Raw genomic sequence first — 12,085 nt, forward strand, 5'->3', positions numbered from 1 at the left:
GTTACAAAGCAAGTCATAAAAACCAAGACAAAATGATCTCACGCAGAGCAGAAGCCATCTTGTGGGATTCTCTGTCCATTTATCTTCTGTATTGGATTTTTCTTTCCTTTAATTTTCTTCACTGTCTTCCCCCGTTGTTGTTGCCATTCAAAAGGGTCTTTTTATGTCTCTTCATTGGTGCTTTCCTCCACTCCTTCTGTCTTCATGTCTTCAATCTGTACATCAATCTGTTTCAATAATTTTTTGGCTTCTACATGCAACGTTGCTACCTTGGTTATTCCATTATGAGTGATGATCGGCCTAAAGGAGAATCCCCATTTGTATTTTATCCCTGCATTGCGAAGCGATGTGGTGTATGCTTTGAATTCATGACGTCGCTGCAAGGTCCCAGGAGAAAGGTCTGGGAAGATAGCTATAACAGAGTCCTCATGTTCTATTTTTTCCAGTTTTCTGAAACGTTGCATTAAACCATTTCCCACCAAGAATGTGTTAAAGCAGACAATCACATCTCAGGGGGGGGGGGTTCCCGTTTTTAGGTTTAGCTCTCAGGGCTCTGTGTATACGTTCTATATTTTCTGCACTGATTTTGCAGTCAGGAAATAATTCTTGAATCCATGTGAGGAAGGCCGCTTTTAGACCTGAGTCTCCAAAATTTTCAGCTGGGCCCCTGGGAAAGTTTCCTTTTCCCCGATCTTGACAGTCTTCCAGTTGGATTCTAAGGTCTGCTTGCGAGCGTTTCAGACTCCTAATAGATGTTTTATTTTTCAAGCTTAATTCCATTGCTGTGTTTGCTGTAGTTTTAACATCATTCACAGTCTCAGTTAATTTAGCAATGTCTTCCCTCAGTGAGAGGAGTGCTTTTGCCGGGCTAATTCCTTCCTGATTAGGGCTACTAGGCCGTGTGCATTTTCAAGGCCAGGGACGTGGGTGGCGCTGTGGGTTAAACCACAGAGCCTAGCACTTGCTGATCAGAAGGTTGGTGGTTCAAATCCCCGCAAGGGGGTGAGCTCCCGTTGCTCGGTCCCTGCTCCTGCCAACCTAGCAGTTCAAAAGCACGTCAAAGTGCAAGTAGATAAATAGGTACCGCTCTGGCGGGAAGATAAACGGAGTTTCCGTGCGCTGCTCTGGTTCGCCAGAAGCGGCTTAGTCATGCTGGCCACATGAACCGGAAGCTGTACGCCGGCTCCCTTGGCCACTAAAGCGAGATGAGCGCTGCAACCCCAGAGTCGGCCACGACTGGACCAAATGGTCAGACGTCCCTTTACCTATTTTCAAGGCCTATCAGTTTCCCTGCTTCTGCTTTTTCATTTTTGGAAGCTTTGGCAGCCATTTTGGGGCCTGCCATTGCTTGGCCTGTGCCTGAGGGAGATTCTTTCAAAGGTAGTGAAATCCATGAATCTAGGTCCCTTTTAGCAATGCAGACTTGCTAAAGCTGTCCTAACAGGGGGAATTATTTTTAAAATGCTTACTCGTCATTGTCTCGGTTTGTGCTGGTTATTGTTCTCAGGAAGGAGCTCAGCGGCGATTCAAGGCACCATCTTGGTTGATGATGTCACCACCACCACCACCACCCCGCCATTCTTGATAAGGTCAGCATGCAGGTTGGCAATCTTTGAAGGACCATTTTGTCATTTCCTCCTTTTTCCACCTTAGCTACCATGTTTAGAGATTGATTTGGGGCCATGCCTTTTTCAAAATGCATGAGAGAGAATAAGAGAAATAGGTAAGGTCATAATCCTTGCTCCTGGTCCCAGATGTGCTAGGCAGCCTTGCCTACTGGTACTTGTAACAAATGTGAAGGTTCAATGGGGGGCGGGGAGTGCAGGAAGTTGAGCCCTGGACTCAACCTGTTGCTCCAGCATGTGCCCCCTTCAGCAACTATTTAGTACAGGGGAGTACATTTTTAAAACACATATATACTGGTTTGAAAATTAATTCAGAACCAATTAATCTAGTAAATGAAATGAACAAATTAACAAACACTATTTCATTATGTAATAACAGATAAATCCATTAATACACTACTCCTGAGAGTGACTTACAGGGATTCCTTGCTGCCCCTGGTCACCTTTGAGTCCAGGTCTTCCTGGTGTTCCTGGCCAGCCGGGGCTTCCTTTTTCTCCTTTGACTCCTTGTAATCCTGGAGCACCTGGAGAGCCTTGTGGCCCAGGAAGTCCTAAAGCAGGAATGGAAAAGTTACTTTGGGGCAATATTGTTGTTAGAAGAAAACAAATGAGCCTGGCCAAATAATGGCTGACTATGCCCAAGGTACTGTATTTTTCGCCCTATAAGACGCACTTTTCCCCCCTCCAAAAATGAAGGGGAAATGTGGGTGCATCTTATGGGGCGAATGCAGACTCCTTGGCTTCAGCGATAGCAACGCGAAGCCTCCGAAGCCTGCGCTCCGGAGGCTTCGCGTTGCTTCCGCTGAAGCCAAGAGAGTCTGTTCTTTGAGGCTGGCGGTGGGGAAAGCAGCGCTTCCCCCATCGCCAGCCCCAGAGGATGGGGGGCAGCAGGAAGGCACGCGACGCCTTGCCGCTACTCTCCAACCCGGCTTCGAGGCTGGCGGTGGGGAAAGCAGCGCTTCCCCCATCGCCAGCCCCAGAGGATGGGGGGCAGCAGGAAGGCGCGCGACGCCTTGCCGCTACTCTCCAACCCTCCTTTGGGCTTTTGCGGGAGATGGGGGAATTCCCCCACCTCCCGCAAAAGGAGGCAAAAGCCGCGCGCTCTTTAAAGGGGCTCCGCGGCTTCTGCTGGCTTTTCTACGAGGGGGGGGGAATTCCCCCACCTCCTAGAAAAGCCCGCAGGAGCCGCGCGCCCTTTAAAGAGCAAGCGGCTCTTGGGGGCTTTTCCCCAAGGAGGGAGAAGGGACTGACTGGCCGAGTCAGTCCCTTCTCCCTCCTGCGGGCTTTTGGGGGAGATGGGGGATTTCCCCCACCTCCCGCAAAAGCCGTGTGCTCTTTAAAGGGGCTCCGCGGCTTTTCTAGGAGGTGGGGGAATTCCCCCACCTCCTAGAAAAGCCCGCAGGAGCCGTGCACCCTTTAAAGAGCAAGCGGCTCTTGGGGGCTTTTCCCCGAGGAGGGAGAAGGGACTGACTGGTCGTTTCAGTCCCTTCTCCCTCCTGGTCTAAAAGCCCACAGGAGTGAAATGAATGAAATGAATAGTTTATTACGGTCATAGACCAGAAGAAAAGAAAAAACATAAAAGGCAGCAATAGTTTACAAGGGAATGATGGTGTCAATTAAAAGTTGTAAAATTATACATAAAAACAATACACATATACACACACACACATATACATACTCATATGTGCACTACAGTATATGTATGGGCTTAAAAAAGGGGGGGCTTATCCAGGGGTCAGATCTTTTACTTTTTTACAGCTAATGCCCTCCGCTTGATCGCGGCCGCAGAAAACTTGGCCACTTTCAGTGTTACTTCTGGGTTTTTATCTCCTAGTAGGATTTTCAGCCGCTGAGATTCAGATCGACCTGGAAATTTCTGAACGATAGGGGAGATAAACAGTAACCTGATGTCCCCATAAAGGTCGCAGTGTAACAGCACATGTGAAGCCGTTTCCACCTCCTTCAGACCACATGGGCAAACTCGTTCAGCATAGGGTGTGCCCTCGTATCTGCCCTTTAGTAAGGCAGATGGCAATACATCAAATCTGGTAAGGGTAAACGCCCGCCTATATTTTGCGATTTGTAGGTCCAGCAAATATGGGGTTAGATTAAACCCTTTTCCATAATCTTGGATAGCTGGATATTTATCTATCTTGCTCATATGGTCCTGAAGCTCTACATCTCCTATTCGCTGGCTCACCATCATTTTAGCCTTTTCAAAGCCTGAGGCTATGAGTTCTTGTGAGGAAAGCCCCAGGCCCCTCAATTTTTCATAAAGCGACAATCTCCATTTAGACTGGAACGGGTCTAGTAGAGTCAATGGAGCCACTCCCACTGGGAAAAATATGAGTTTTAGCCAGAAGTGAATCTTCAAGATCCATATCCTGGCATTAATAGGGAGTTGGCCAACCTCCAGCCTAATGGCAGTGTTAGAGACACAGGTAGGTAACCCTAGTAGGGAACGATAAAATTTAGTTTGTACAGATTCCAGGGACTTGAGTTTTTGACAATTAAATATCTGGGTGCCATACGTCAATTGTGGAAGTATTTTTGCAACAAAGACCTGGGAGGCAGCAGGGACATATTGACCTCCTTTTCTGTAAAAGAATCTTATAATAGCTCTGGAAGATCTTTGCGCATTTACAATGGAATTCTTGATCTGATGGCACCAGGATCCCTTCTCATCAAAAATTATTCCAAGATATCTAAAAGATGTTACTTGCTCAATAGGTTGGTTATTAATTTTCCATTTATGTCGGAGTTTTCTCTTGGAGAACACCATAATTTTTGATTTAGTGTAATTTACTATTAGGTGTTCAGCTTCGCAATACTCTGTAAGAGCTCGTAAAAGTTTTCTTAGACCCACACAAGAGAAGGAAATAAGTGCCGCATCATCCGCGTACAAAAGGACCGGGATTGGTGTATTATTTAGATTTGGGGAATGAGTGCTTGCTTCCTCCATCTTTCCGACTAAGGAGTTTATATAGAAGTTAAAAAGAATAGGAGCAAGAACACAGCCTTGCTTGACACCATGGGAGCTTTGGATTTCCTTTGATAGGTTCCCATAACGGTCACATCTAACACGGATCCGAGTGTTTTCATGTAGTCTTCGGATAAGAAGCAAAAGACGTCTATCGATGTTTGTGACATTTAGTTTTTCCCAAAGTCTGTGCCGGGGTATCGAGTCGAAGGCTGATTTAAAATCTATAAAGGCTACATAGAGAGAGCCTCCTTTCTTTGAGGTGTATTTCTCCACTAGATGTTGCAATACCAATCCTTGGTCTAGAGTTGATCTATGTGCCCTGAAACCAGCCTGGGCTTCCTTTAGGATGTGCTCCTGTTCCAGCCAGTCCGCAAGCTTTTCACGTAAGTGAGTTGCATAAAGTTTGCTGATGATGCTTAAGAGACTGATTGGTCTGTAATTGGCTGGATCAAGTTTGCAGCCTTTCTTGAATATGGGAACGATGATTGCCAATCCCCAGTCCTCTGGTATTATTGCTGTTTGATCTATGCTGGTGAAAAGGGTGGCAAGGACTGGGGCCCACCAGTCAATATTGGCTTTGAGAAGTTCAGGAGAGATGTTATCTGCTCCCGGGGCTTTTCTGTGTTTGAGTGCCTGAATAAGCCTCCTAATCTCCGCGACCGACACCGGAGGCCACTCATCACCTGCCGCACACTGTATTAGTGGCTGAGTCGAAGGCAGAGCTGAATATGAAGATTGGAAAAATGCCTCCCAAGTCCCTGCAGGTATAGTGTACTCCACTTCTGAGGAAGTACCGTATTTTTCGCTCTATAACACGCAGATTTTTTCTCCTAAAAAGGAAGGGGAAATGTCTGTGCGTGTTATGGAGCGAATGTGTGGTCCCTGGAGCCGAAAAATAAGGCAAAAATCAAACCGCGCTTCAGGGAGAAGGGAGCTCCGTGATACAGGAAGTGGCTGCTTTCCTGCATTCTGCCTCAGGGTCTTACTGCCCGCCCTCTCTGTTTCCTTGCTGTGTTTGCTCAAACGGAACAAAGAGCAGGGGAAGCCCCTCCCCTCCAGGCAAGTAGAGAGGGAAAGCAGAGCGTCCGAACAAAGAGCAGGGAAAGCCCCTCCCCTCCAGGCAAGTAGAGAGGGAAAGCAGAGCGTCCGAACAAAGAGCAGGGAAAGCCCCTCCCCTCCAGGCAAGTAGAGAGGGAAAGCAGAGCGTCCGAACAAAGAGCAGGGGAAGCCCCTCCCCTCCAGGCAAGTAGAGAGGGAAAGCAGAGCGTCCGTCCTTCTATCCTCTCCCTGCTCCGGAGGAACAATGTTTGTGAAGGGAAGAGAGACTACAGGTTCGGCTAAAAATTCTGATTTGACTTCCTGCTTTTTGTTTTTGGAGACACACAGCATTCAAATATGCTTTCTTCCATTTAAAGAGGGAGAGAGAGAGAGAGAGCACACGCTGGCTGGCTTGTGTGGGTGGGTGGGGGGAAACTTTTGCCTTCCTTTCCTCACGTTATAGCCCTCTCCTGCATTCTTAGCCTTCTGTGTTTTTCCTTCCCTCCCCACTTAAAATGTGGTTACAAAGCATGGATCCACATGGATCCTCAGGATCTTTGCATTGGGTCACCCCAAATTCACCATCAGAGCACACAGCATGTCCATGGCTACAGCCTGCCCCCCCCAAAAAAAATCACGCACCCACTGTTGCCTGGGGCTGCAATGGTGCAAAAACGTGGTTACAAAGCATGGATCCACATGGATCCTCAGGATCTTTGCATTGGGTCAGCCAAAATTCCCCATCAGAGCACATAGCATGTCCATGACTACAGCCTGTCCCCCCCCCCAAAAATCACGCACCCACTGTTGCCTGGGGCTGCAATGGTGCAAAAACGTGGTTAAAAAGTATGGGTCCACATGGATCCTCAGGATCTTTGCATTGGGTCAGCCAAAATTCACCATCAGAGCACATAGCATGTCCATGACTACAGCCTGTCCCCCCCAAAAAAAATCACGCACCCACTGTTGCCTGGGGCTGCAATGGTGCAAAAACGTGGTTACAAAGCATGGATCCACAGGGATTCTCAGGATTTTTGCATTGGGTCACCCCAAATTCACCATCAGATCACATGTCTGTGGCCACAGCATGAAGCACAAAAATGATACGTCCACTGTTTCATTCAGAATATTTTTTCCCTTGTTTTCTTCCTCTAAAAACGATGTGCGTGTTATGGTCAGGTGCGTGTTATAGAGCGAAAAATACGGTAGGTCGCACTCCATTTGCTACCAGTCTCCAGAAGGTGGCCGAATCTCTCTCTCTGGATGCATCTATTAGGCATTTCCATTCTCTTTTCTGTGCCAGGAGTTTTTTGTTTTTGATCAAAATTTTATAATTCCGTTTATCTTCAAACCAGCCCGTGGGGAGTTGGGGTAAATTGGCAGATCTATAATTCTTGTATTTTTTTAGTAAATTTAGCTTCATATCCTGACATTCTTGATCAAACCAGGGTTTGGAGTTTTTATATACTGAGGATTGCCTACTTGGCCTGTTCCTTTTTTCCTTCAGGGGATCTTGAAGGAGTAAAATTAACTCCTGAAATAAATTTATCTTTAATTCATGGCTTGAGGAAGTTATAAGGTTTTCTCTCTTAATGAGGAATTCCTTTGAGCATAGCCTACTTGAAATTTCCTTATGCAGTTCATCTGTCCATCTAATGCGCGAATATCTGAGCTCCAAAGCTGTAGGGCTCGAATGCTCGATTTTTTCAGCGCAGGATAAATCCTTTCCCGCAACTACGAGTGCACTTAATGGCAGATGATCACTGTCTAAGCGCTCCTCCACTTTACATTCCAGAACTTTGTTTTGAAGATCATACGACACGATTATATAATCAATTGTGGAGGCGCCATTGTTAGATATAAATGTGAATTCTCCGACCTTCTCCCCCTCTGTACGGCCATTTAATATAACCAGGTCCAACTTATTGACCAAGTGTAGTAGGCATAAGCCGGCATAATTGCAGCCTTTATCCTTTGAGATTCTAGCTGGTATTGGGTGGGTTTCCTCTATAATGGGGACTGTTTCGTGGAAATGGGCACACAAAGCCTCATCAGATTGTCCAGTTCTGGCATTTAGATCGCCTGCCACCACTACAGAGGCATCAGGAAATTGATTTAGTAGTTTGTCAAGATACTGTTCTAACTGAACCCAAGTATTTCTTATCAATCTTTTCTCTCTTTGTGGGGGTAGGTATACATTAATCAGCAGCCAGCTGTGGGTTCTCCACTGTACTTGCACAGCTGTGGCCAGATGGTCTAGTGGGTCTAGTTTTTTAAATGTGGCCCTTAGCCTTGTTGAGATTAAAGTAACTAACCCACCTTTAACTTGCCCCCCTCTAGTACTTAAAAGACCTGGGAGGGAGAACGCAGAAAAACCATTTAACTCCACTTCACTTGTGCTCCAGGTCTCCTGAAGAAACACAATGTCATGTCTCTGGATATATTTAGCACAGGATTGGTCAGAGACCCTCTTTTGCCAACCTGCAATATTCCAAGTTAGCAAGGCAAGGTTGCACGTTGTCTTGCCAAAAATTGATCTCAGTCAATTTGCCTTTGAAAGATTTTTTGGGCCTATCTTTTTATCTGTTGGTTGGATTTCATTCATTTTGGCAATGTCCATAAATGTATTATCGCCCAGGTACTCAATGGAATCAGTTGAAGGGTGCAGCGTGCTAACGTTAGTGATCAGTACTCCTTTTTTTGGCGAATCTACCTTGAGGTGTTCTATTTGACTGATACCAAGTTCATCCTCATCCAGGTATCTCATGCTGGTCCAAGAGCGCGTTGTGGTTGTCATAGGGATGGTTTCCTTCTTAGATGGTAGGTTGTTACTATCCCTTACGCACTGTGTTAGATCTGTTGTTTTCAGGTTTATCTCTGCAGCTGCAGAGGTAATATAAGGGTAGTCTTTCGTGGTTGCCATAGGGATGGTTTCCTTCTTAGATGGTAGATTGTTGCTGTCCCTTACGCACTGTGTTAGATCTGTTGTTAACAGGTTTATCTCCGCAATTGTAGAGGTATTATAAAAGTAATCTTTCATGAGGTCTGTCTTGGCTTTTACAGAGAGGTTCTCTTTCTTCAATTGGTCCGTTGCCGGGTTCTTTCTCTCTTACTTTTTCCTGAGCATTCATCTCTGTTAACTTATTTCTAAGGGTCTCCAATCTTCTCAAGATCTCAGATTGGGCAAAGAAAGGCAACAATCCAAACTGGTTTATTAATGCCTTTTCTTCTGGGTAGAAGTTATCCATCCCCTCATTAGGCAATCTCATCTCCTGTCTTGGTTTCAAAGGCCCTTGCTCAGTATGTTCCAGTTTGTCTTTTGAGTGTCCTCTCTCCTCCTTTGGTTTACAAGTAAATCTTATCTCAGCTGTCGTAAACTCATCAGGGAACAATTTCAAACATGTGCTGTTTTCGAAGAATCTTGTTACCGTTATCCTTTTCTTTGACAGCAGATGTCTTGATCTATATATATGTTTAGCCAAGTTTTGATCTTTGAAGGAGGCAATCACTCGCAGAGAATATCCATTGTAGAATATGAAATCTACTGAGGTAATGTCATTTAATTTTATCTTCCCTGGTAGCATATCATCTAAAATATTCACAAATGCACCGAGCGTTCTTCCTGTGTAAGGAAGCCCTTTGGCTTCGGGTAGTTAAGAAAAGCTAACTTCCTATCTGCCAACATCAGTTTCCATCCTTTATCCTGGGGCAAGTCTTGCCCTGCTACTGGCTCATCTTGAAATCTGCCATAATCAATAGTATGGGGTGAGTCTTCTTTAATATTTATGGATCCTTGGGTTTCAGCATAGGGCACCCGGGTAGTGATTCCGTTTCCTCACTTGTTTTATTAGGCAGCAATGATGTTTCTTTCAAAGACTTCAGCTGGATCTTTTTTCCTGGATCCACACTGTTGTTCTCTCTGCTGCCATGTGTAGCAGGTTTATTAGAGTTTGTTTTTGATTTTGTTGGAATCAGCTTATATAGTCTTTTCCAGCATACTTTGCATGCACGTCGGTTTGTAACAGATTTCCTTGCAGTTTTTATGTTCTTACTTTTCTTTTTAGTTTCAGCTTTCTTCTTATGGGATCTCTTACTAATGCCTCGCTTCTTTTGATTTACTTCGATAGGAAATTCAGTTTTAGGGACAGATACATACAGCCCTATGTCCTTTCCTTGGTGTAAATGATTTTCCGCTGCTGATCCTTGTGTGCACTTGCTGGTTTCTGGTTGCTTTGTATATTCTGACTCTCGAGGAGTGGTTTGTAGATCAACACCACATGGGGCTCTTGTGGGCTTTTGCGGGAGGTGGGGGAATTCCGCCACCTCCCGCAAAAGCAGGGAGGTCTTGGATTAGCGCACAGGCTGCGTGCAGCCTGTCCGCTGCTCCCAGAGCTGTGGGGGGGGGGGAATCATATTTTTTCCCTTGATTTCCCCCCCTGAAAACTAGGTGCGTCCTATGGGCCGGTGCGTCCTATAGGGCGAAAAATACGGTAAAACCAAAGAAGTGCCCGGGAGCAATAAAACACTTCAAAATCCAAAATTAATGCGACTTTCACAATTCCATTTCAATAATCTTGTGGAACCTGGAAACAACAGCATTTGAGATGTACATCTATCTATTAAAAAAAGATTCATTGATACATTTTGCTTTCCAAATAACAATAATGTACCTAAAGAAACTCTTAAGCCATTTGACATTCTGTAATTAAAATAATAGAATCAGAGAACCAGAGAATTGTAGAGTTGGACATCTAGTCTAACTGCCTGCAATGCATGAATTACAGCTAAATCATTCATGCCAGATGGCCAGCCAACCTCTGCTTAAAAACCTCCAAGGTAGGAGAGTTCACCACCTTCCCAAGGGAGTCCTTTCTGAGCATCAGAAGGTTCTTCTTGATGTTTAGTCAGAATCTCCTTTCTGAAAACTTGTAGCCATTGATTCGAGTCCTACCATCCAGACCAGGAGAAAACAAGCTTGCTCCATCTTCCATGTAGCAGCCCTTCAGATATTTAAAGATGGCTATCATGCTCCCAGCCTCCTCTTTTCCAAGCTGAACAGATCCAACCCTCTCAATTGTTGCTTATAAGGCTTGGTTTCCAGACCCTTGGTCATTTTTGTTGCCCTCCTCTGTATACGTTCCAGCTTGTCAACAACCTTCTTAAATTGTGATGCCCAGAACTGGACACAGGACTCCAGGTGTGGTTTCACCAAGGCAGAATAGAGTGTGACTATTACTTCCCTTGATCGGAACACTATACTTCTGTTGATACAGCCTAGAATAGCATTAGCTTTTTTGTTGCTGCACCATACTGTTGTACTTTTCACATGTACTACTAGTAAGCCAGGGGTCCCCCATCTTATATTTGGGCACCTGGTTCTTCCTGCCTAAGTACAGAACCTTCCATCTGTCCCTACTGAAATTCATTTTGTTAACTTGGACCCAGTCCCCCCATTGTTAAGGTCATTCTGAATTCTGATTCTGTCTTCTGCAGCATTAGCTACTCCTCCCAGTTTGGTGTCATCTGCAAATTTGATGAGCATCACCTCAATTCCAACGATGCATAACATCAACATTTCCATTTTGGGAATAGACCAGCATGAAATTCTTTCACTCATTTTTTTTTGTTCTTGAATAAGTACTGTTGGACGATCATTGTACATTAAGTGTTCATTAAGTTTGTAAAAACACATACAGGTACAGTTGTACCTTGGAAGTTGAACAGAATCTGTTCCAGAAGTCCGTTCGACTGCCAAAACATTCAAAAACCAAAGCGCAGCTTCGGAAATATGGAATCCCTGTTGGACATTCAGCTCCCAAAAATAGTTCACAAACCGGAACGATCACTTCCGGGTTTGCGACGTTTGGAAGCCAAAATGTTTGGGAACTAAGCTGTTTGACTTACAAGGTACAACTGTATGTTGTCTATAAATACTCTTACCTTGAAGCCCAGGTCGGCCTTGAGGTCCCCGGTCACCCTTAGGCCCCTCTCCAATTTTGCTGGCAATCCAGGAACACCTGGTTGGCCTGAAGGACCCTGAGGGCCAGGAAATCCTGCTTCTCCCTTTGTACCAGGAATCCCTGGACTTCCTGGGGAGCCAGGAGAGCCCACATCTCCTTTTGCACCTAAGATTTAAAATGACAATCATTTAGGAAACTCGTTATCTTAGACATATGAAGTGTGGAGACTAGTAAATGTCTGAAACTGAGTCTTGGTCAGGACCAAGAAAAAATATGGAAGGCTTAATAGATGACATTTAACTGGAAACTTGTTTTGGGGATGGGGAAACAGTTTAACTTAGCAGGGGGGGGGGGTGTAACTGCGCTCTGATAACCATGGATGCTTTCAATGCATTAGCCATTCTGTCTTATCGCTCTGCTTTCAATGCATTAGCCATTCTGTCTTATCGCTCTACAGAGAAAGCTGCCTGTTCTGTTGT

At 45.2% G+C, this 12,085-nt stretch overlaps 1 protein-coding gene across 1 annotated transcript in view; it reads right to left on the reverse strand.

Moving 5' to 3' along the window:
• LOC308579500 (uncharacterized protein) overlaps nucleotides 1-11,775 on the reverse strand; it is a gene marked incomplete at its 5' end in the record, with an annotated part of 38,932 nt that extends 27,157 nt beyond the window's left edge. Inside the window, 3 exon segments of the mRNA XM_081214054.1 lie at nucleotides 2,043-2,176; nucleotides 11,587-11,640; nucleotides 11,643-11,775. Of these exon segments, the coding sequence (XP_081070180.1) occupies nucleotides 2,043-2,176; nucleotides 11,587-11,640; nucleotides 11,643-11,775 (321 nt within the window).
• Nucleotides 11,776-12,085: the final 310 nt, after the last annotated feature.

The sequence above is a fragment of the Podarcis bocagei genome (assembly GCF_964188305.1).
Source record: "Podarcis bocagei genome assembly, contig: HAP1_SCAFFOLD_57, whole genome shotgun sequence".
Classification (NCBI taxonomy): domain Eukaryota; kingdom Metazoa; phylum Chordata; class Lepidosauria; order Squamata; family Lacertidae; genus Podarcis; species Podarcis bocagei.